This window comes from Notamacropus eugenii, chromosome 3 (assembly GCF_028372415.1).
Source record: "Notamacropus eugenii isolate mMacEug1 chromosome 3, mMacEug1.pri_v2, whole genome shotgun sequence".
Classification (NCBI taxonomy): Eukaryota; Metazoa; Chordata; class Mammalia; order Diprotodontia; family Macropodidae; genus Notamacropus; species Notamacropus eugenii.
Genome location: NC_092874.1, coordinates 297521881 through 297542731, shown reverse-complemented (window position 1 = coordinate 297542731; position 20851 = coordinate 297521881). Strand labels below are relative to the sequence as shown.

Here is a 20851-nt window from a genome sequence, read left to right as displayed (position 1 = left end):
ATGTCTCGACGCAGTCAGCGCCTGAGCCATCGTTACCATGTTGATGATGATGGAGGCAGCAGCAGCAGCAGCAGTGGAGGAAGTTCCCTGGTGGCTGGTCAGCACACTGCCTTCAAGGACAGTCCCTTAAGGTAAGCCACTCCACAGCGGCCCTAGGTCATCTTCCAGATCACAACCACTCAGGGCAGCCAAGGGCCTGGCCAGCTTCCATGTGCACCTTTCTTTCCTGCCCCCATCTTTGGTGGAAACATCACTCTAGTGCTTTCTTTCCCCACAAATGCGAGAATTTCCTGTCCCCAGCACCGTCTCTTCCCCTTCTACCCCAACCTGGGCTGCTGCTGCCTTCACTCTCTGAGAACAGGAACTAGGGAGGGGTGACTTTGAGCATTGAGAGGGCCAGAAACTGAGGCTTAAAGCTGGGCAGGGAACAACCATCATGTGGCCCAGTACCCACGGTTTCTGGGGTGAGCTGCAGGGCCTAGCAAGAGCATAGGAAGCCATGGGGGTGATGGACCTGTGGGGGAGGAGACAGGTTCAGGTGGCTTTAGCTCCTCTTGTACCTCATCATGGTGGTTCCATTTGGAAAGAGGCCCTGCCTGGCCCATGGGAGCTGGGGATTTGTTCCAATGTTATAAAGGATTCATCTGTTGAAGGAATAAGAACAGAAGAGGGCTTTGGGGATCATTTCTTTTCATCCTAGAAGCTCCTTGAAAGTCTCTTCCTCCTCCAGGCCTTTCTCCCCCTGTTTTTCTCCTGCTTCATCTCCTTCACCCTCTTTCCTTTGCTCTTCATGCTTGGCGCCCCCCAGGACTCTGAAGAGGAAATCTGGCAGTGTGAAACGCCTCTCACCAGCCCCTCACCTGGGCCCTGCTTCCAATCCTCACACTACCTACTACAGTGAATCAGTGGTCAGCGAGTCCTACGTCAGGGGCCCCCGGGTCGCCTCGGTGGACAAAAGCTCCATCCTACAAGATCAGCTGGACAGCGATGTCTACTGGAGTGAACGTGGTGAGCTCTGGCCAGAGCTTGACAAACCCGAGGGCTTGGGCTGGGGAGAAGGAAGGAAGCTCCTCCCTGTCTTCTAAAGATTCCTAAGGAGGCTAGTGTCTGTTGGGAGTTACCTTACTCCTCCAGGTTGGCTCATCTCCCTGGATCCTCCCAGGTGGGAGATCCTTCCATTCTCCTGAAGCCCCTCAGTCCCATAGATGGCACTTTTCCAGATCTGGCTGACAATAACCATGCCTCCTAAGGCAGAAGGCCACCTGGTTTTGTGCAGCCAATGAGCTAAAAATCATCTTTACATGTTTCAGTAAAGTTCCATTACACTTAAAAACATAAAAAGTGTTCTTACCTCATACAGAAATAGGAAGGGGGCCAGATTTTGCCCTTGTGCAGAACTCCATTCCTGCCCTAAACCACATGGGGGGGGCTTCTGGGTTCAGACCCCCAAAGGGGTGGGAAGTCTGAATTCTGAAAAGTTCTGCCAGGTGTTCCACCTCTGGCAGCTGCTGTTGCTGGAAGCCTGAAGCTCCCTGCTTATCAGGCACCTCCATGCTCTGTGCAGGTGGGGACTTGGTGAGGAGGAGGAGAGGCCTGGGAGGTGCTGAGAAGAGTAAGATCAATGGACTGAATGAGGGCAAAGTCACCTATGATATCTATGGATCTTCCTCAGGATACTCCTCGGAGGATGACTCTGCAGGTAGGCAGCACTTCCTGCCTACTGGAACTCCATCCCCTGGACGCTGCCCCATGTACTTTGAAGGGTGCCCCATCCAGGGGGGATGGGGAGAACATAGATTTCAGATAAAAGGATAGAGAACTCTGCAGTCTGGCTCCAGGTGGGGGTTTGGAGGTTGGGAGGGCCCAAGCCTCAGCATGGTAATGGGGATGCCTGAGGCCCACTTGTGTCTCCTTCTGGGTGGCTCCTCATGTCTTCACTTTCCTGCAGGGCACACACTTATGGACCAGCCTGGCTCAGCATCCTCCTTAAGGAATGCTGCCTCCCAAGTTGGCGCTTTCTTGTGGGTGGCCATCACTTTTCCAGGTGGGTTCTGGGAGTGGGTGGGCACACTGCCCAGGGCAGTCCCTGCTGTGGGCCCATAAGAGCTTCCTCATTCCTATGCTGGGGCACACCAGGCCTGGGTGCTAACCCTAGGACAGTGTGTGGAGACAGGCTTTTATGGCAGGATCCCCAGGCACAGCTAGAAAGCCTTGGGAGATTCAAGGAGCAGCTGCAGAGTGGGCAGGCTGGGAGCAAGCTAACTCTGGGATAGGAGGGCGAAGCCTTTGAACCCCTCTGCTGGGACTTTTACAGGTTGGCTCTTTGGCCTGTTCTACTGGTGGCTGGGCACTACCTGCTACCGCCTGACCACAGCTGCCTCCCTGCTGGACGTCTTTGTCTTAACCAGGTCAGTGAGGCCTCCCTGGGCTCTGCCAGAACCAAAGAACCCATGCTTGAAAAAGCTTCACCACCCTTGAGCTCAGTTCAGCTTTTGAGACTTTTGTGCCATGAATCTTATGACAGAAGGTCAGGTCAGGGTCAGGGGTGTGCTGGAATCAGCTGGAACCAGCTTGAACCTGCTCCTGAGTGTCAGCTACCAGTCAGGGCTCCTCTGGGTATCTAGACTGAAGAAGAAGATGGGACAAGTTGTGTGTGCCTTCACCTCCTTCAGAACTGCTTGTTAACCCTTCCCCAGCACATGCCAATCCCCATGAGCACAGGTGCTGCTCTATTCCTGAGTATCTTGGAGGAGCTGTCCCCTCAGTAGTTCCTGCCTCTCATCTCCACTGACTCTGGTGGCTTCACCTTGGCCAGTTGGAAAGTCCTGAGCTCCCAGGGGTTGTAGTCTCTTCCCAGTCCTTCGGGTAGCCAGGCCATCCTTACAGTTTCTCTGTGGGGGGTCATGTCCAGGTTTCCAGGCAGCCTCCAGGGCTGTGTCCAGGAGCCTCTAGAGCAGGGGTAGGGAACCTGCGCTCTCCAGGCCACATGTAGCCTTCTAGGTCCTGGGGTGCAACCTTTGGACTGAGGCCAAGTTTTACAGAACAAATCCTTTTCTTAAGGAGATTTGTTCTTGGAAGTCTAGATTCAGTCAAAGGGCCACCCTTGAGGACCTCAAGTGCCACATGTGATCTCCAGGCTGCAGGTTCCCTATCTAGCTCTGGATTCTTGGGGCCACAGGCTAGGCCCAGGGAGACTAGCCAACCTTGTCAGGGCTTACTCCTTCCAAGTCCCAATTTGACAAGCACTGAAATGATTTAGCCAAAAGAAGCCTGCCCAATTCACTAGCATATAAGCACATTCCTGAGAGCCCTGGGAGGGAGATGCCTTCCACCAGCCCTGTCACCTTTCATAACAACATTCACACATTTGACCAAGGTCAAATTTTCTCCTTCCACTTGACCTCGAGGGCTGTCCATAAAAGCCCAGAGCTCCCCATCGTAGCTGTCCCAGGGTGGGGGCACACCCTTTGTTGGTTTCCTCAGCAGCTCAGGGAGGGTCGCACAGGAATCTGGTGGGGAAGACCAGGCACTAATGTCTCCTCCTTCATCCCCATGAAATCCAGGAGCTTTTCAACTCTGAAGAAGTTGTTTCTGCTTCTCTTGATGCTGTTGCTTCTGGCTTCGCTGGCTTACGGTGAGCCTTGCTGAGTCCCCAGGGCACCCTGCCAGCCCAGACAGACAAGGGCTTGGGGGCAGGGCTGCTGAACGCAAGTCTGGAAGACAGAGCTTTGAAGGGGAGCCTTTAGCCTTTAGGGGAAAAGGGACCCAGGCCTTGTATGGGAAAGTTCTTGTGCCTGAAATGGGATAGACGGCCTGTGTCTCCTCCTCTTGATCCAATCCCACAAGCCTTTCTTGTGCATCTTCTGTATGCAGGCCTCCCAGACTCATGCTGCATGCCTACTATGACAGTGCTGGCTTTACATGGGTGTTTGATCTGCCCCCTCAGTGGTCACTGTCAAGGCACTTGAGGGTGGGGGAACTGGTAGAAGAGCTGAGTCCACAATGAATGGGTTAGCTGGGCAGGACACAGCCAATGCCAGCTCTGGAGGCCTTTGCCCCTTCTCACTGGGGAGAATGGACAGGGTGGTCCTCCCTGGATGGTCCCAAAAGAGCTGTACTCTGTTCAGGAACCATGACATCACTTACCCCCTACTATGAGATGAAGCCCAGCTTGGGAATGGTGACACCACAAGCTGTCAGTTACCAGGACCTCTATTCAGCTGGCATCTCCTGAAAGCACTCTGATCCTCCAGAAGAGACAGGGCTGTATGTGGACCAGGCTTGGGACCAGGAGGCAGGACTTCTCCATGTCCTCTCCCCAGCTGCTTCTTGTCCCTCATTTTTCTCATAATCCAAAAGTGTGTAATGACTCCTGAAAGGATCATGAGAGATGCCTTTCCTGAAGGGTCTTGCCTTCCAGATCATGGGGCCCATAATGCATGCACCTTCCTTGGGCCAGGGTCTGAGCCCATGTGGATGTGACACTGCCAGACACAGTCCAGGTGTAGGTCCTCATCCTGGACATGTTTCCCTTCTGGTGCCTCAGCCTCTGCCTTCATTAGCCTTTCCTCCCATGTGCTAGGTGCTTGGTATTTTTACCCCTATGGACTACAGACATTCCACCCTGCTATGCTGTCCTGGTGGGCAGCAAAGGGCAGCAACAGGAGAGAGGAGGTGTGGGAAGCAGGAGAATCCACCCCATATTTCCAGGTGAGTGCCTGGGTGAGTGCCAGGAACACTTTGTGCAGGACAGGCAGACAGTCTGCTCACAACCAAGTCTGTTCCAATCAACCCCAGAATCACTCAGTCCACTACCATTTCTTAAGTGTGGCCTACTGTGTGTCAGGCACTGTGCTAAGGGATGGGAATTCAAAGAAAGAATTCAAACCCAAACAAACAAGCCCACAGTCCCTGCCCTGAAGGAGTCCCCGAGTCATGAGGAAACAACTAGGTACAATGGAGATCTACCAGGACAGATGGGAGTGAAGCAGTAGAGGGAGTTGGCTATGCTGTTTCTTCTATGGCAGCCATACAGACTATTACCATACCATCTTTGAAGACAGTTCTGGCCTGGCAGGATCTTCCAGGTGGTGTCCTCTCCTAGCGCTGTCTTTGAAACAGCTCTGCAGCACTATGAGGCATCAGAGGAGGGGGAAGCAGGATTAGCCAGAGGAAGCTGCTTTTGTTTCCATTTTGTAATGAACAAAAGTCTGTTTTATTTCCCTTCTCCCTCTCCCACCCATTCAGAAAAATGAAAAGCAAACCACTTGTAACAAATGTGCAGAGTTAAGCAAACCAGTCCCTTTTTGGCCATGTCTAAAAGATCTATGTCTCCTTCTGCCTCCTGAGGCCATCTCTCCGTCAGAAGTTGGGTCATTTTCCAGAAAAGTACTTGGTCACTGCATCGATCAGAGTTCTAAAGTCTTTCAAAGTTGCTTCTTTGTGGTTCTTCTCACTCTGCTCTGCACCAGTTCATACAAAGTCTTCTCAGGTTTCTCTCAATACCACCTATTTCATTGTTTCTTAGAGCACGGTTGTATTCAATCCTTACACCATAATTTATTCAGCTCTTGCCCAGTTCGGGGGCAAGCCAGTAGTTTCCATTTCTTTGTCTTTGCTGTTTGGGTGCCAAGTGTGTGTCATGCAGACGATAGGTCATTCATCTCAGTGGTGACAGTCTCTTCTTAATGGTCTGTGCTGTGGGGCAAGAGATGAGAATATAAATCCAGGCTATAATGAAGCCTTCATTTAGTAACCTCGATTTATCCATGGATTTCCATCTCCAAACTCATCAATCTTTGCACCAGGGCCACTCACAAGCAGCATTAGGAGACTCTCTCACCTTGGATATGCAGATCCCTGGGGAGCCAGGGTCAGAAAACCTGGGCTCAAGTTTGAGCTTTGCCACTTGCTAGCTTTGGGACCTGGGGCAGTTCAATGCCAACCTCTCAAGACTCAGCCTCCCGCGTTCCCCCGCTGCCTTCAACTGAAATCATAGTTGCCTCCCCCAAAAGGCCTTCCCTAACACCTTGTCACACAGTGAAGTGATTCTGGAGGGGGGGGGGGTCTCCAGAAATTGGTAGCAGAGCCCAGACTATCAGAGTTGATCAAGCTGGGAAGACTTGAAGGCTGTGTGCAGATCCTGGTGTCTGCCCACCAGAAGCTTGGCCACCAGGTGATTGGATTTGGGGAGTCATGATGACTTGGGAAGCAGATAAAAAGACCAAACAACCTTTGCCTTCTGCAGCCACCTTCTGTTTGTGGACAGAGGTCAGGGGACCTCAGAGAAGGACAAAGAGTACTTGGTCTCCCTCAGTCCTCACACAGTCCAACCACAGTCTAAGTGGTTGACATTATTCCAGTGTAATCTGAGGGGTGACATGGAGTGGTGGGATAAAGGACATGGCTCTAGAAACAGCAACAGATGAGGTGCTGGATGTCAGATGCACAATGAGGTCCACGATTTTGGACACAGCCAGTGTCAGAATTTGATTTGTCTGACTTCTCATGTCAGCTGCAAGGAGTTTTTTTTTCAGATGTGGGGGGGAAAACAATCAGTGGAATGATCACTCACAGGCAGAAGAATTTGGAGGAGGCAAATCAGCCTCAAGGATTAGATTTCATCACATTTTTAAAGGCAACTAAAAAACCCCATAGTTGCTATTCCAAATGAGCATAAGGCAACAGAGGGCAAAGGAAGTCCAGGAGGAAGCTGAGAAGATCATTTTGTCCTTGTGACCCCAACACTCGGCATAGCCTGTTACACTTAGTGGGAGTGTATCAGTGTTTGTTGGCTGTCCTTGTACTAAGTCCACAAAACAACGTGCAAGGGAAGAAGACACAACTATTATTTGTCAGTAAGAAAGTCCCCAGGCACAGGATACATGATCAGCACCAAAAGATGTCACAACGAAACCAAAGGACCATCTTCACGGAATGAGAAATGCTGGTTACACGAATCATTTCAGCATCAAGGACCAGATCAGTGACTGGGCCCCACAAAGGTCAAAATCGAGCAAGTTAGAAGAAAGGGGGACAAAAGGGGAAAAAACATACCGTACAGCTCCAACAGCTCCAGTCCTTCCTCTTCAGATGTGTCAACCACTCAGGCACGGCAAAAGGAACACTGACTCATAGCATCGTTTCCTAAGGATGTTTGACTGCTGCCCCAAAACATCACATTCCAGTGAGAAGGCCAGCAATCCTAGAGGCTGCCTCCGTCAGAGACCAGCGGCTCTTGGCAAGCAAAGAAACCAAAGGCAACACTGGATCTGAAAATAGGCCACTGGCGCAAGAGAAGAAGAGGGTGGTGACTAAAGGATACAAACAGTGGCCCCGTGAAACAGCAAACATCAGGAAGGGCCCTCAGCCTCCCTCTTCAGCTCAGTCCTGAGAGTGGAGGCCCCCAAATTCTTGAGTCAGCTCCTTCCCCTCTCAGTGACTCACCTTGTTAGGAAGCTGTTCCTGCCTCTGAAATGTGCCACAACTTCTACCTTGCCAGGACAAGCAAAGCAACTCTAACCCTGTCCATGTCCACAAAGTCTGAAAACCATTTTCACGTCTCCTCATCGTGTTGTGTGTTTCCAAAAGTTTTCTTGATATCATTGGTTTTTACTTAACCTACCTTTCCCAGTGTGTCTTCTCAGAAAGAGAAGCAGGGAATTTGGAAAAACCCTGCAAAGCTTGTGTGATCTACTAGTGAAAATCATTTTGAATTAGGTACATCTTTACACACACACACACACACACACACACACACAAACGCACACATCCCACTGACTTTGAAGACTTGTCTCTAGCTTTTGCTTTCATGTGACCCACCTTGCTCAGTGTATCCTTCCCATTTTGCCCTCCCACAGAGCCAGCCCTTAAGCAAAAGAATAAACCAAAAAGGGGAAGAAAAGTTCAGCAGAACACAGCAGGCGAGCCCAGCATTAGATGCAGGTTCCCTGCCAGTATTTCCCACCCTAGCCAGGACGGGAAGGGAAGAAGATCCTCATGGGTCATGTCTGTTCTTTCCATTTCCATGGTTGTCTGTGGTGCTTGTTTTCTTGTTCTCCTCATTCATTTATTCCACTTTTCCCCAGTTCATGTAAGTCTTCTAATTAAGCAGAGTTGTGGCTTCGTACAGCATAGTCATATTTCCTTGTATCCATAAGCCACTCCTCTGTCAATGAGTTCTTTGCTACCAAAGAACTTTCTTAGTGGTTCAATTGGTATGGCACTGAATAAGTTAATTTAGGTAGTTTTATCATTTTTATGCTACTGGCTTGACCTACCCACGAGGAGTGAGTACATCTCCAACTGTTGAGATCTCTACGTATGAAGAATGTTTTGTAATTGTGTTCATATAGTTCCTGTGTGTGTCTTGGCAGGCAAACTCTCAGGTTGTATACAGTATACAATTGTATACAGTTATTTTCAATGGAATTTCTCTTTCTATCTCTTCCTGCTGGATTTTCTTGATTAATATATAGAAATGCTGATGGTTTTGATGGGCTTCCAACTTTCTTTAAGTAATTGTTTGAACTGGTTTTGTTTTAAACTGGTTTTTTAGATGACTCTCTAGGGTTCTCTTGGTAAACCATTGTATCATCTACCAAAAGAGATAGTTTTGGTTCCTCATTGCAGTTTTTTCCCTTCAGTTTCTTTTCTGCCTTATTGCTATATCTAGCAGTTGCTGTAACTGGTACAACACTGAATAGCAATGGTTGGCAATGGACTTTCTTCCTTTACCGTGATCTTACTGGGAAGGCTTATCCCCATTACATATCATGCTTGCTCTTGGTTTTAGTTAGATAATACTTATTTTAAAGAAGACTCCATTTATTCCTGTGCTTTCTAGTGTTTTTCAACAGGGATGAGGCATTTTGTCAAAAGCTTTGTCTGCACCTGTTGAAATCATATAAATTTGTTGTTTATGTTATTGATATAATCAGTTACATTTATAGTTTTCCTAATAATTGACCCAGGCCCAACTTCTTGGTATCAATCCAGCTTGGTCACAGTGTCACAATATATCTTTGTGATATATTCCTGTAATCTCCTTTCTTAGCATTTAATATTTTTCATCAATACTCATTAAGGAAATTGATCTATAGTTCCCTTTCTTGGGGAGACGTGACTCTCCTTGGTTTGGGTATCAAGATTATATTTTTGTCATAGAAAGAATTTGATAAGATTCTATCTTTACCTGTTTTTCAAATCGTTTATTTAGTGTTGGAATTGATTACTTTTTAATCATTTGGAAAAATTTGATTTAGTCCTGGGGTTTTTTCTTAGAGAGATCATTTATAGCTTGTTTCGTTCCTTTTTCTAAGATGGGGTTATTTAAGGGCTCTGTTAAACAGGACTATTTATATTTGTAAAATTCATTTCATTTAGATTTTCATTTTTATTATTGGCATGTAGTTGGGCAACAAAGCTCCTAGTAATTACTTTTATTTTCTCTTCATAGATTGTAAATTCACTGTTTTCATTTTCTGATGTAATAATTTGGTTTTCTTTTGTAAAAATTAAATTAGCCAAGGATTTATCTATTTAATTGTTTTTCTCAAAGCTTATAGTTTTATTTATTAGTTCATTGGGGTTTTGTTCTTTCAATTTCGTTCATCTTTCTATCGATTCAAGATTTTAATTTTGGTGTTTAATTGGGAAGGGATTAATCTGTTGGTTTTCTAAATATTTTAGTTGCATGTCTAATTCTTTAATCTGTTTCTTTGTCTCTTTGATTGATGTAAGCATTTGAAAATATACATTTCCCTCTAAGTCCTGCATTGACTGCATCCCCAAAATTTAGTTATGTCATTGTCACCATGAAATTGTTAACCATTTCTATGATTTGTTCTTTGACTCATCCATTCTTTAGGATCCATTCTGTAAGATCCATTCTTTTTCTCCAACTCCTCTATTTGTGTATCTTTCTGTTTCAAGCATATTTCTTGTAAATAACATATTGTTGGATTCTGGTTTCTAATCCATTCAACTGTATTCTTCCATTTTATGAGTGAGTTCATCCCATTCCCATTCACAGTTGTGTTCATTAAATGTATATTTTTTTCCATGCTATTCTTTTACACTCATCCTTTTGTTTTTTACTCTGTCCCTTCTTCAGTAGTCTTTTGTTTCTGACCTTTGCCTCCCTTAATCTATCCCGTCATTCTTCCCTCCCCCTCACCTTTCTCTTAGACGCTTTTCCTCCTACTTCTCCTTGCGTAAAATGAATCTCTCCATCTCATTGTGTGTGTATGTGTATTCTTCCCTCTTTCAACCAGTTCAGATGAGAATAAGGTTCGTGTTGCCTGTTCCCCTCTTCTGTCCCTCCCATTGTATAAACTCTTTCTAGTGCACCCCATTTATGAGATAACTTTCCCCATTCTTTCTCTCCTTCCCCACAACCTTCCAGTGCATTTCTCTTCTCCACCCTTCCATTCTTTTGAGATCCTCACAACATAATACAGTCATTCAGGTCGCTATCTATTTAGACTGCTTCTAGGACCCGTGGTGATCATAAAATTCTGAAGTGGTTACATGTATCATCTTGCCACACAAGGGATCTAAACAATTTGCCCTTTTTTAGTGACTTGTGATTTCTCACTCATGTTCACCTTATTATTCTTCTCCTGAGTTCTGTGTTTGAATGTCAAATTTTCTATTCTGTTCTGGTCTTTTCATCAGGAATGCTTGAAAGTTCTCTATTTCAGGAAGGGTCCTTATTCCCCTGTAGGACGATACACAGTTTTGCTGGGTAGTTTAATCTTATTGTGGGCTCTAATCCTAGATCTTTTCCACTCCAGAATATGATATCCCAAGCCCTGTACTCCTTTAATGTGGAAGCTTCTAAATCTCATGTGTCCTGACAGTACTGGATTATTTCTCTCTGGCTATTTGCAGAATTTTCTCCTTGACCTGGCAGTTCTGGATTTAGAACAGTTGCTGGGAGTTTTCATGTAGGGGTTTCTTTCAGGAAATGATTTGTGGTTTCAAGTTCTACTTTGCCCTCTGATTCTAACACATCTGGGCATTTTCCTTTGTAATATCTTAAAATATTATGTTGAGCTCCTTTTTTGTTCCTGGCTTTTGGATAGACAAATGACTCTCCAATTCTCTCTCCTCAATCCATTTCTAGGTCATTGGAGTTTTGTATGAGATCCTATACATTTTCTCTTGAATTGATTTTATTTTTTGTTGTTGTCTCCTAGAGTTATTAGCTTCTATTTGCTCAGTTCTAATTTTTAAGGAATTCAGTATTTTTGTGCCTCTTTTACTAATTATTCATTCTTTTCTCATATCTTTCTTGTACCGCTTTTTAAAAATTTTTCCTCTTCCACTCTTAAAATCACTTTTTGTTCATTTTTATCTCATTCTTTAACTCTTCTAGGAATTCTTGTTCAACTCTTATCCAATCTACCCTTTTTCTTGGAGGATTTGCTTAAAGATATCTTCAAGTCATTGGCTTCTTCTGTCTTTCTGTCTTGAGCCATAGTAGCCCTTTGTGGTCAGGTTCAGTTTTGTTTACTCATTCTTCCAGCCTATTTCTTGACTATGAACTTGATGTTGGCATTGGGCTCAGCTCACCTCTGGGCTTTCTTAGTTCAGTCCACAAACTTTCAGTGCTTCCATAGTGGTGATATCTGTTCACTGCTATTCTTGTCTGAGTTGTGCATGTTCCTGACTCAGGTTTAGGTCTTCTGGCTTGCGGGTGCTGGAGTTTCTGTAGAATGTTATTGGACTCAGTCATTGTTAGCACACTTTGAGGTTCTGCAGGTTCAGAGGGACCGAACTTATTGACTCTTCTTGCGTCTGGGTCTCCTACCCGAGGTATCCCACTGCAGGACTAAAAGTGAACATTGAGCCCCCAGCTGTGCTCTGGGGCTCAGGTCCAGAACCTCTTTGCAGAACCCCTTTCTTGATCAGTGCTCAGCTAGGGCCTCGCTCACTCATAACTGCTCCTCTCAGCCCTACGTCTGTAGCCTAGAAGAGTCATTTGGCCCCCTTCATGCTCCCAGGATAGCCTGGGATCTGCTCCTGCTCAGGGATTCAGTTCTAGCCCTTTTACCATCCTTGGGCAATGAAATGCTTCCCACTGTCCTGGCTGCCATTATGTTGGGCTCCTGGCCAGCCCCCACCTCAGTGTCCACAGCTCTCTTATTTCTTAAGCTTCCCTGGGCTGGAGAAATGACGCACAGGGATGTTTTCTTGGCTTTCCTCATGAGAATGTGGTCTGGCACATTATCTAGATGGTTAGAGAGGAGGTGGGCTGGGCTCATCAAAAATGCCCACCCTCCCTCTGTTCTCTTGGTTCTGCCCCTGTGCTGTGTGGTTGGTGGGGAGGGGACCTTCTGCATGCTTAGCCTCCTTTGTACCTCTTGGGGAGGTCTCTGACCTGGCTTTTTGCCCTGAGCTCTCTCAGCTTCTTTGCCATTTCGACCCTGGTGACCCTGGCCCTCCCTCATCACTCTCCTGGCTCACTGCCGCAGTGTCCTGAGTGGCCTCCCTGCCTCCAGTCTGTTCTGCACTCTGCTCTCAAAGGAACTTTCCTTAAGAACAGAGCAGACCAAGTGACTTCCCTCCTCAGTCAATGGCAGGGCCTCCCCTTTGCCCCCCAGAGGAAAACAGCCCCACCCTGTCTTTCCAGCCTTAGCCTCATTGGTCTTCTGTACTCCTTTCACACTCGGTGACCCTACCCAAATGGCTGCCCCCATGCTGAGAATTCATTCTGGTGCTCTTTCTTCCAGTCAGCCTGTCAACCCACATGTATTTATTAAGCACTTCCTCAGTGCCGGGTCCCGGCCTAGGGGACACAGGTACACAAAATGAAACCATTCCCAATGACCAGGAACTTCCATTCTCAGGCGGAGACCAACAATGCTTACGTTTTTGTAAATAGCGTAAGTGTGAAATGAAGAAATCTGCCGACAGCAGTTAAACGACCTGGTGGCTTTTAATGTCCTTGTCTCCTCCATTCAAATGGAAGTTCTTCGTACACAAGAAAGGTTTCCTTCTTGGTCCTTGTGTTCTCAGCACTCAGCCCCACCTCGGGCACACAGTGGTGCTTAACAAATGCCCAGTGCTCCTTGTTCCTCCTCCTAAGAGACTTTTCATCTTTGTGTGTTTTCCTCCTTGTTCCCAAGGCTGAACAGCATGTCCTGTCCAAGGTTCATGCCCTAGAAAGGCGGCTGGAAACTCTGGCTTCTGAATACTCTGCACGTTGGCAGAAGGAGGCCATCAGGCTGGAGTTGCTGGAGCTGCAGGGGGCCAGTGGGAATGGAGGTGGAAAAAGCCTGAGCCACGAGGATATTTCAACTCTCCTGGAGGGCCTGATGAGCCAATGGGAACCCACCCTGAAGAAGGACTTCCGTAGGGACACCACTGCCCACATCCAGGTGAGGAGAACGCTCTGCTAAGAAGACCAGGTCGGCAAGCCCAGCTAGTGGAAGGCATAGAGGTCTTGAGGTGAGGCAGCACTCTGGGCTTGGCAGGACCTGCCAAGTTCTCTGGGTCTTGTTGAACGCCTGTCTCCTTTTTTGTGGTCTCCAGGAAGCACTCACCACCCTCAGGGCAGAACATCGGCAAGATTTGGATAATGTTCTAAAGAAGATTTCTCAGGCATCCCAGGTAATCCAGAAGCTCTGACGCTTCTGGAGGCAGAGACACAGGGGATGGAGGGCGGGGGGAGGGCGGGCGGGGGAAAGGGTGCGGGGAGGGGGGGAGAGGGGGCAGAGACGTCTTGGGGGAGGTCACTTGTAGCTGGAAATGTTGGTGCTGCTGTCAGTAGACCTAACACTTGCTTACAGGTTTCTGGCCAGATTCCATACTTGTATGGGAGCATATTCGATTGACTCATTGTCCCTGAGAGCTCCTGTCTGAGGACTCTGGATCCCCTTGTCCGAAGGATAAGCAGAGAGCTTACTGATCTAAAGCAACCTAAGCCTCCTCCTTAGCTCCTTTCTGGAACCCCTTTCCTGTACTGAGCACATCCATGCATGAAGACTAAGGAGGGATAAGATTGTCAATGAGAAGACTGTAACTCAACAGCTGAGTTTGAAACTCTTTTCAGGGACTGAGAAGTGACCTCACCACTCTAGGGAAAGTGGTTCATGCCTAATCTCAGCTGAGTTGGGGTCTCTGTCAGATGCCTCCTCTTGGTGGGATGATAAGAGAGGAGTCCAGTCTTTGAAAGGTCTAGCCCAAACTCAAGGTCAAGATTTCTGGAGCCCAACAGTTTGCAGAGACTCAGATCCTCCTTAGCAGACAGAGGGTCCACCCAGAGGAGACAATGAGTCCCCAGAGTGTGGTTTGGTGTTTTCATCAGTCTCATTGTGCCATCATCTTCCTTACAGGAGCTGGAAAGCTGGGTGCTCCAGCTAAAATCTGAATGGCAGAGGTAAGGCCCCAAACTAACTGGCAAAGAGAAGAGGAGGGAAGGAAGGCTAGAAAACTAGACCAGAGAAAGCACCACTGAGATTCTCTGGGGGGGTGTCAGTAGAGCCAGAATACTTGGGTTAGCATGTCCATAGGATTAATCCCAGCTGGTAAGGACCTCAGAGAGCAGATGAGGGTCCTGAGGCCTGGGAGGGAAATGACTTGCCCAGGGTCACACAGGGAGTAAATGTCAGGGAAGACTTGCACCCAGATCTCTGGTTCTGTTCTTTCCCTTTGATAGTGGTTCTGCTTGACTCTATCCTGTGTCACTAGCCAGTGGCTGCCCTTCCCTTTTCCTTTTGTCACTGTCTAGTTTGGCCCAAGAAGCCCTCCAGGAAAACATATTAAAGGCTATGGGTCCACTGGAGGCCCAGCTGGCTGGCCTGAGACAGGAACTGGCAGCCCTGAGCCAGAGACAGGCTGCAGTGGCAGAGGAAGTAGACCTTTGGCCACAGAAGATGGCAGCCCTGCGCAGTGATGTGAGTCCTCCAGTCCACCACTTAGACCACATGTGCCCCTCTCTCCAAGGTGGGCTGCCTGAGCATCTGCCCAGGGAGACCCAACCCTCTAAGGTGTCCACTGGGGTCCAATGAGATCTTTTTTGGTAGACCTGAAAGCAGTGGAAAAATGCCAGTCACTTGGTTCACAGCCGTCCCTTCCCTGGCACCAGGAAGACATGCATAGGCTCTGAGCTCTCAGAGTCTTTCTAGACACCCCCTCCCCAGGTCCCCTGTCCCGGCCCTCTTTCTTCCTTACCTCTACTGTTTTGTGGATGGTCTCTGGTGGTTTCTAGGTGGAGTCTCAGTTCCCAGCCTGGATCAGTCAGTACCTTCTTCGAGACAAGGGCGCTAAGGCTGGGCTTCTTCAGCTGGAGGAGGTACAGGCCCAACTTCGGGACCTGGAGCACAGAATCCTCACTCAGGTGGCAGAAGGGCAGGTCAAATCTGCCAGTGAAGCTGCTGCCAGCCTGAGGCTGACCCTTCACAAGGAAGGAGTGACTGGGGTCACAGAGGAGGTGAGGCCTGCCCCATTCCCTGTCTGCCTGTCGGAGGTCATGGGTTTGCCCTGAGAGGAGCCTCCAGGGAAGGAAGGGGAAGCCCTGGCAGAGCAGGTAGCACACGTGGCCCTCTGGTGAAAGGGCTGGGCCAGTTCTGCAGGCAGCTAGGCCCATGAGTCCATCCATGCCTGTCTTTTAGGATGTGCACCAGATTGTGAATGAGGCCCTGAAGAGATACAGTGAAGACCGCATTGGGCTAGTGGATTATGCCCTGGAGTCCTCAGGTAGGTAGCCTGTAGAAAGCCAGAGGGCTGGGGACATGATGGTTGCCCATTAAGGGACAGCAGGAATTAAAAACTCATGATGCCCCTTATGGGACGGGGCAGTTGAAGGGCTGATGCCCTGGCAGTGACCCCTCATCTTCAGGACTACCTCTGTGTCCTGCCAGCCTTCAGCTGCCCCCACCTCACTTCTCTCCCTCTTGTTCTTTCAGGGGCCAGCATCATCAGTAGCCGCTGCTCAGAGACCTATGATACCAAGACGGCCCTTCTCAGTCTGTTTGGCATCCCCTTGTGGTACTATTTCCAGTCCCCAAGAGCCATCCTCCAGGTATGACAGAACAAAGGGCCCCCAGCTTGGCTCTCTGCCATCTCCCACCTTCTGTGGGGGCTGGGCTCTCAAGGTGGGAGGATTACACAATGGAAATCTATTCCATTGGCTGCCCACCTGACTTGTCACCTGACTTGTCTTCTGCCCACAGCCAGATGTTTACCCTGGCAACTGCTGGGCATTCCGGGGCCCCCAGGGCTTTGCTGTGGTTCGATTATCTGCCCGCATCCACCTCAGTGCTGTCACCTTGGAGCATGTACCCAAAGCCCTGTCTCCCATCAGCAACATCCCTAGCGCCCCCAAGGATTTTGTCATCTTGGTGAGTATCTGAGCCTTGCAGCTCTCCATTCCCGTATGCCTGACAGCCATTTCTTAACAGCAGCATTGTGAGGTGAGGAATGGAAGGATGTGCCCATTTTACAGCTGGGATATTGAGGCTGGTCTCTGGACTCCACAACCAGCCCTTTCCCTGCTCCCCCTCTTCTTAGAGAGAAGCCAGAAGAGGACAGCTGACAGCAGTCAAGATTTCAATGCTGTCTCAGGGTCCTTTTATACAACTCCTTTATACATGGGTGCCTCCATGGCCAGGTGTCCCATGGGGGAGCTGAGTGGGGATGATGAGCACCATTCCCTACAGTCACCTCCTTAGGGCAGAGTTGGAATGTCCTCATAAGGAGGATGTGGGTGAAAAAAGTGGAGCCAGAGGAGAAGAAGAAACGTGTAGGGGAACAGGATGCTTCAGGACCTAAATCCTGATAGATGAAGAAACTGAGGCACCTACAATTAAATTGTGTGTCCCAAGCCATTCAGCAGCTTAGGGGAAGAGGCAGAGAAGGAGGCCAGGGGCTTGGAGGGAAAAGGATCTGTCTACTGAGTTAGTGAGAGATGCTGGAAGGTGAGGGGACCAAAGAAGGAAACATCATGGTGGCTTTTGCTTTCTCCCCTTTACTCTCCCCAATGTATCCCCCCCTACACCCCCTTCCTCCTCCTCTTCCACCTTCTCCTCCACAACCTCCCCTTCCTTTGCCTCCCTGGATAGATCTGGATTCATGTCTTAACAGCATGACCTTTCCTCTAACCCCCTCCCATCCATCCATCCATCCATCCATCCATCCATCCATCCATCCATCCATCCCTTCCCTTTGCTTTTCCTTCTCTGTAGGGGCTAAATGAAGATTCACAGTCGGAAGGGGTGGCCCTCGGGCACTTTACCTATGATAATGCTGGGGAGTCCATTCAGACCTTCCACTTTCAGGTATGGAGGGCTGGCCCCACAGTGTCCCAGGGAGGCTGGTGCTCTTGAAGGCTAGATCACCAGCCATGGGGATGCTGTGGCTTTGCTAGGAGCTGCAGTTTGAGCCAGGACCCCATGGTTCTGATAGCAACCTGAGGGATAACATTCAGCCACTGAAGAAGGCCTGGGGGGGACGGGCTCTGGGGTCAGGATGTCCACCAAGGGATCACGAGCCTTCCTGACCCCAGTCTCCTCTTCCCACAGGGCAATGACACAGCCCCATACCAGGTGGTCGAACTTCGGATCTTAAGCAACTGGGGTCACCCTGAGTACACCTGCATTTACCGCTTCCGGGTCCATGGGAAGCCTGCCAATTAGCCTCTCCCCCCCAGGGCCTTTCCCCTCTTTCCCCCTTCAGCCCCTCCCCTCCCCCAGCAAGCACTTCATCCCACTTTCTCGCCCTCTCCCACACTTCATCCCTTATGGCCACTGTGGCTTCTGCGAGAGATACAAGGTAGGAGCCTACCACCATGGAGCAGTTTGGCCCCACCCTGCCCTCTCTGATGGAGAGGAGATCACCAGCTCAGCTATTTGTTTCACTCCCCATCCTCTTGAGGGTCAGGTGGCCCAGCTCCCTACCAGGCCCTGCCTGCCCTCAGGAGGTGTATACACAGCTATGTATGATATCTTGAAGGTGTGAGTCAAGACATCATGAGGGCCTTATTATGCTCAGCAGCACTCAGAACCACAGCTTAGGCCACCTTAGCTTACCTTGCCCAAGAGTCTAGGTCAAAGAACTTGGTTTATTGAGGGCATGACAACTTGGGCAGTTCCAAAGGGCAGACTGGTAGACAGTCTGTCTTGGGCATGCCCCAGCAGGTGGCTAAAGCTCCCGTCCATGGTAGCATGCATAGTTCTCTTTACCATGGGGCATGATGGGGGCAGTCTTTGAAATCTGAAGTATCTGGGACTGGCCACAATTCCCTGGTGTTAAGTTTATTGGGATAGAGTTGGGGTTAGTTTTTTGGAGTTAAGGCTGGGATGGGAGGGGAAGGGCAAATTCTTTGGCCCTGCGGGCCCATTGTATTATGTATATAGATAGATATTTATATTTATACATAGATCTCTTTGTTCTTTGTTATCAGACAGAAAAGCTACGGGCTTCATTTCTGGCTTCCTCCCCCTGGGGCCCAGGGTGATATTCACTCCAGCTCCAGCTTGGGCTGGGGGGCAGGCTGTCAGGCACGGATCCTCACAGTGACATTGCCATCCTTCCTGCCTTTTACTGTAGGAGGGAAGGCAGGCCTTCACACCACAGGGCTGGCCACTGGTCCCTGAAGCAAGCAGGGGCACTCACTCATCTGCAGGCTTTGGGGGTCACCAGCAGACAGTGGCAGGCTGACCCTAGCTGGCCCTCAACCCAGTTTGCTCCCTCTGCTTCTGTTCGCTTACCAGGAAGCTGGCGTCTGAGCAGCCCTGCATAGGAACCTATAGATGGGGTCTTAGTTCTTTCCCATCACAAAGGCTACTGTTTAATTCTTTACTTTGATTTTTTAATCAACAAATTCTAATTTATGCCTATGCAAATATAAATTTTCTCTGGGATCTGTGGCTTCTCCTTGTCCACCTGTTGCTCTTGAGGCCAACTTGGAGTAGTGGGGAAAAGAAGGTGGTATTCTGGTAGAAACTCCCTGGTTAAAGGGCGGCTTCCTTGCTGCTGAGTGAGGCCTGGGAGGGATTGTCCTGGGCATCGAGAGGGAGCTAAGCCCAGGCCTGGGCTGGGAGAAGCAAAGCTGGGTAAGGGAACCAGAGGAGGCTTTCTCATTTCTGCCTGCTCCTTTAAAGCTCACCCAAGGCCTCTCCTGGTCTTAATCCTCCCTCAGTGTGCCCAAATTGATGTTTTATACTTCCTTGTGTGTGTCTGCATATCCATACATAAACACACACCTATCCAGACAGACATTCCTCTGTGTGCCTGCTCCATCTTTCAGGAGCAGGACAGCTTTCTAAGGAAAAGAGCTTTGTGTCTGCCTTGGTCTCCCCCATAGCTAGCACAAGGCCTGCCACCCAGCAGACACTTTATCTGAGCATTGCTATTCACTTCAACTCAGGTGTAAAGAAAGAATATACTCTACAGCCTTCTCAACAAGGGGTCACCAGCATGCCTTTGACAGCTCCAGCAAGGGTTAAACACATCACAAACTGCCAGCCGTCCTCTTCCACTTTCAGACAGCTCAAGTTGTTGGGAAATTTGTCCTGAAATCAGGCTGAAATCTATCTTTGGGCATCTTCCACCCACTATTCCTCGTTCTTTCATCCTGGGTCAAGCAGAACACGCTAATCCCCCTTCCACATCACTTTTCAAATAGTAGCATTAGAGAGTGGCTACTGCGTGCCAGCCACTGTGCCGAGCACTTTACAAATATCTCCTTTGATCCACACAACAACCCTGTGAGGTAGGCACCATTTCTAGACCCATTTTGCAGATGAGGAAATGTAGGCACAGAGGTGAAATGACTTGTCCAGGGTCACACAGCTGGTAAGTATCTGAGGGAGAATTTGAACTTGGATCTTCCTGCTTCCAGGTGCAGAGTTCCATCTCCTGTGCCACCTGAAGACAGTTCTCATGGTCCTCTGACAGCTTCTCAAGGGCCTTACACCATGTTCTTGGAGCCCTTCATCCTTCTGTTCACCCTTCTCTGAATGCACCTCACCTTGGTCATTTCTTTCCCACACTGTGATGCTCAGGCCTGAACACTGCCCTCTGGCTGTGGTCTCCTCAGGACAGACTTGGGCTGACCTATTACTGACCCCCCTTCCTAGATCGTAGGCCTCTCCATGCCCCTCAGGAAGGCACTGGTCATTCCAACCATCAAGTTTAACTAGTGATTCACACAGACACTGCTATCCCCTAAAATCCCCAAATCCTTTAACAGGAGCCATGGCTGCATCACCCTCCCCCACTCATTGGTTTTTCTTTTCTAATTCTTGTTGAGGACTCTGCTTTTACCTCCACTGGATATTTTCATTTGGATAGAATCCTAAATTTTAGCTAGCTGAAACCTCCTCCATCCTATCAGTCATGTGACATCTCCACCCCTCCCTCCCAGCTCTAGCATTGGCACATTTGGACAAGCACACCTTGTGCTATTTCACTGAAGTCGTTGATAAAAATGCTGAACAAGCACGGAGAAAAGGGGAGATCCCTGGGGCAATCAGGACAATTCCCCTGAGACCTCCCAGGGAGCTGGCATCAGCTCATTAGCCAGCACTCGACAGGTAGGGCAATGTAACCCGTTAACCCTTTCCAAATCCACCTGTCATCTGAGATTCAGACTGTGCTAAAATCTGACTGCACTTTGCAGAATTGCTCTGATCCAAGCAAAGACTAGCAGCTCATCAGACACCATTTTACAAGGGATCTGGGATCTTGGCAGCGTAGGCAGGAAATGCACATTTTTATCCTGTGCAGTTCTGCCCTCCTGTCACGAAAACAAACTGCTTCGTGGACCAAAGGAGAGATAGTGCTCAGAGTCTGAAAAAGTGCTTGTTCAACTGAGGTTGGAAATGGCTTTCTTGATGGAGCA

At 48.8% G+C, this 20851-nt stretch overlaps 1 protein-coding gene across 1 annotated transcript; it reads left to right on the top strand.

Annotated features, from left to right (window-relative positions):
* Positions 1 to 17642, top strand: LOC140532090 (SUN domain-containing protein 2-like). Its single transcript, XM_072650636.1, has 17 exons — positions 1 to 131; positions 809 to 1008; positions 1565 to 1699; positions 1949 to 2044; positions 2315 to 2408; positions 3874 to 3970; positions 4615 to 4710; positions 13134 to 13385; positions 13540 to 13617; positions 14343 to 14386; positions 14738 to 14903; positions 15218 to 15439; positions 15621 to 15705; positions 15915 to 16030; positions 16182 to 16349; positions 17193 to 17285; positions 17529 to 17642. The coding sequence occupies exons 1-17, from the start codon at positions 1 to 3 to the stop codon at positions 17640 to 17642; spliced, it is 2187 nt and encodes a 728-aa protein (XP_072506737.1).
* Positions 17643 to 20851: the final 3209 nt, after the last annotated feature.

Excerpts from the sequence above, each read along its gene's own strand:
- LOC140532090 (XM_072650636.1), top strand. The coding sequence starts at position 1 with ATGTCTCGACGCAGTCAGCGCCTGAGCCATCGTTACCATGTTGATGAT. Across the intron at positions 1,009-1,564 it reads TGTCTACTGGAGTGAACGTG|GTGGGGACTTGGTGAGGAGG; the intron begins GTGAGCTCTGGC and ends TGCTCTGTGCAG. Across the intron at positions 16,031-16,181 it reads CCCCAAGAGCCATCCTCCAG|CCAGATGTTTACCCTGGCAA; the intron begins GTATGACAGAAC and ends TTCTGCCCACAG.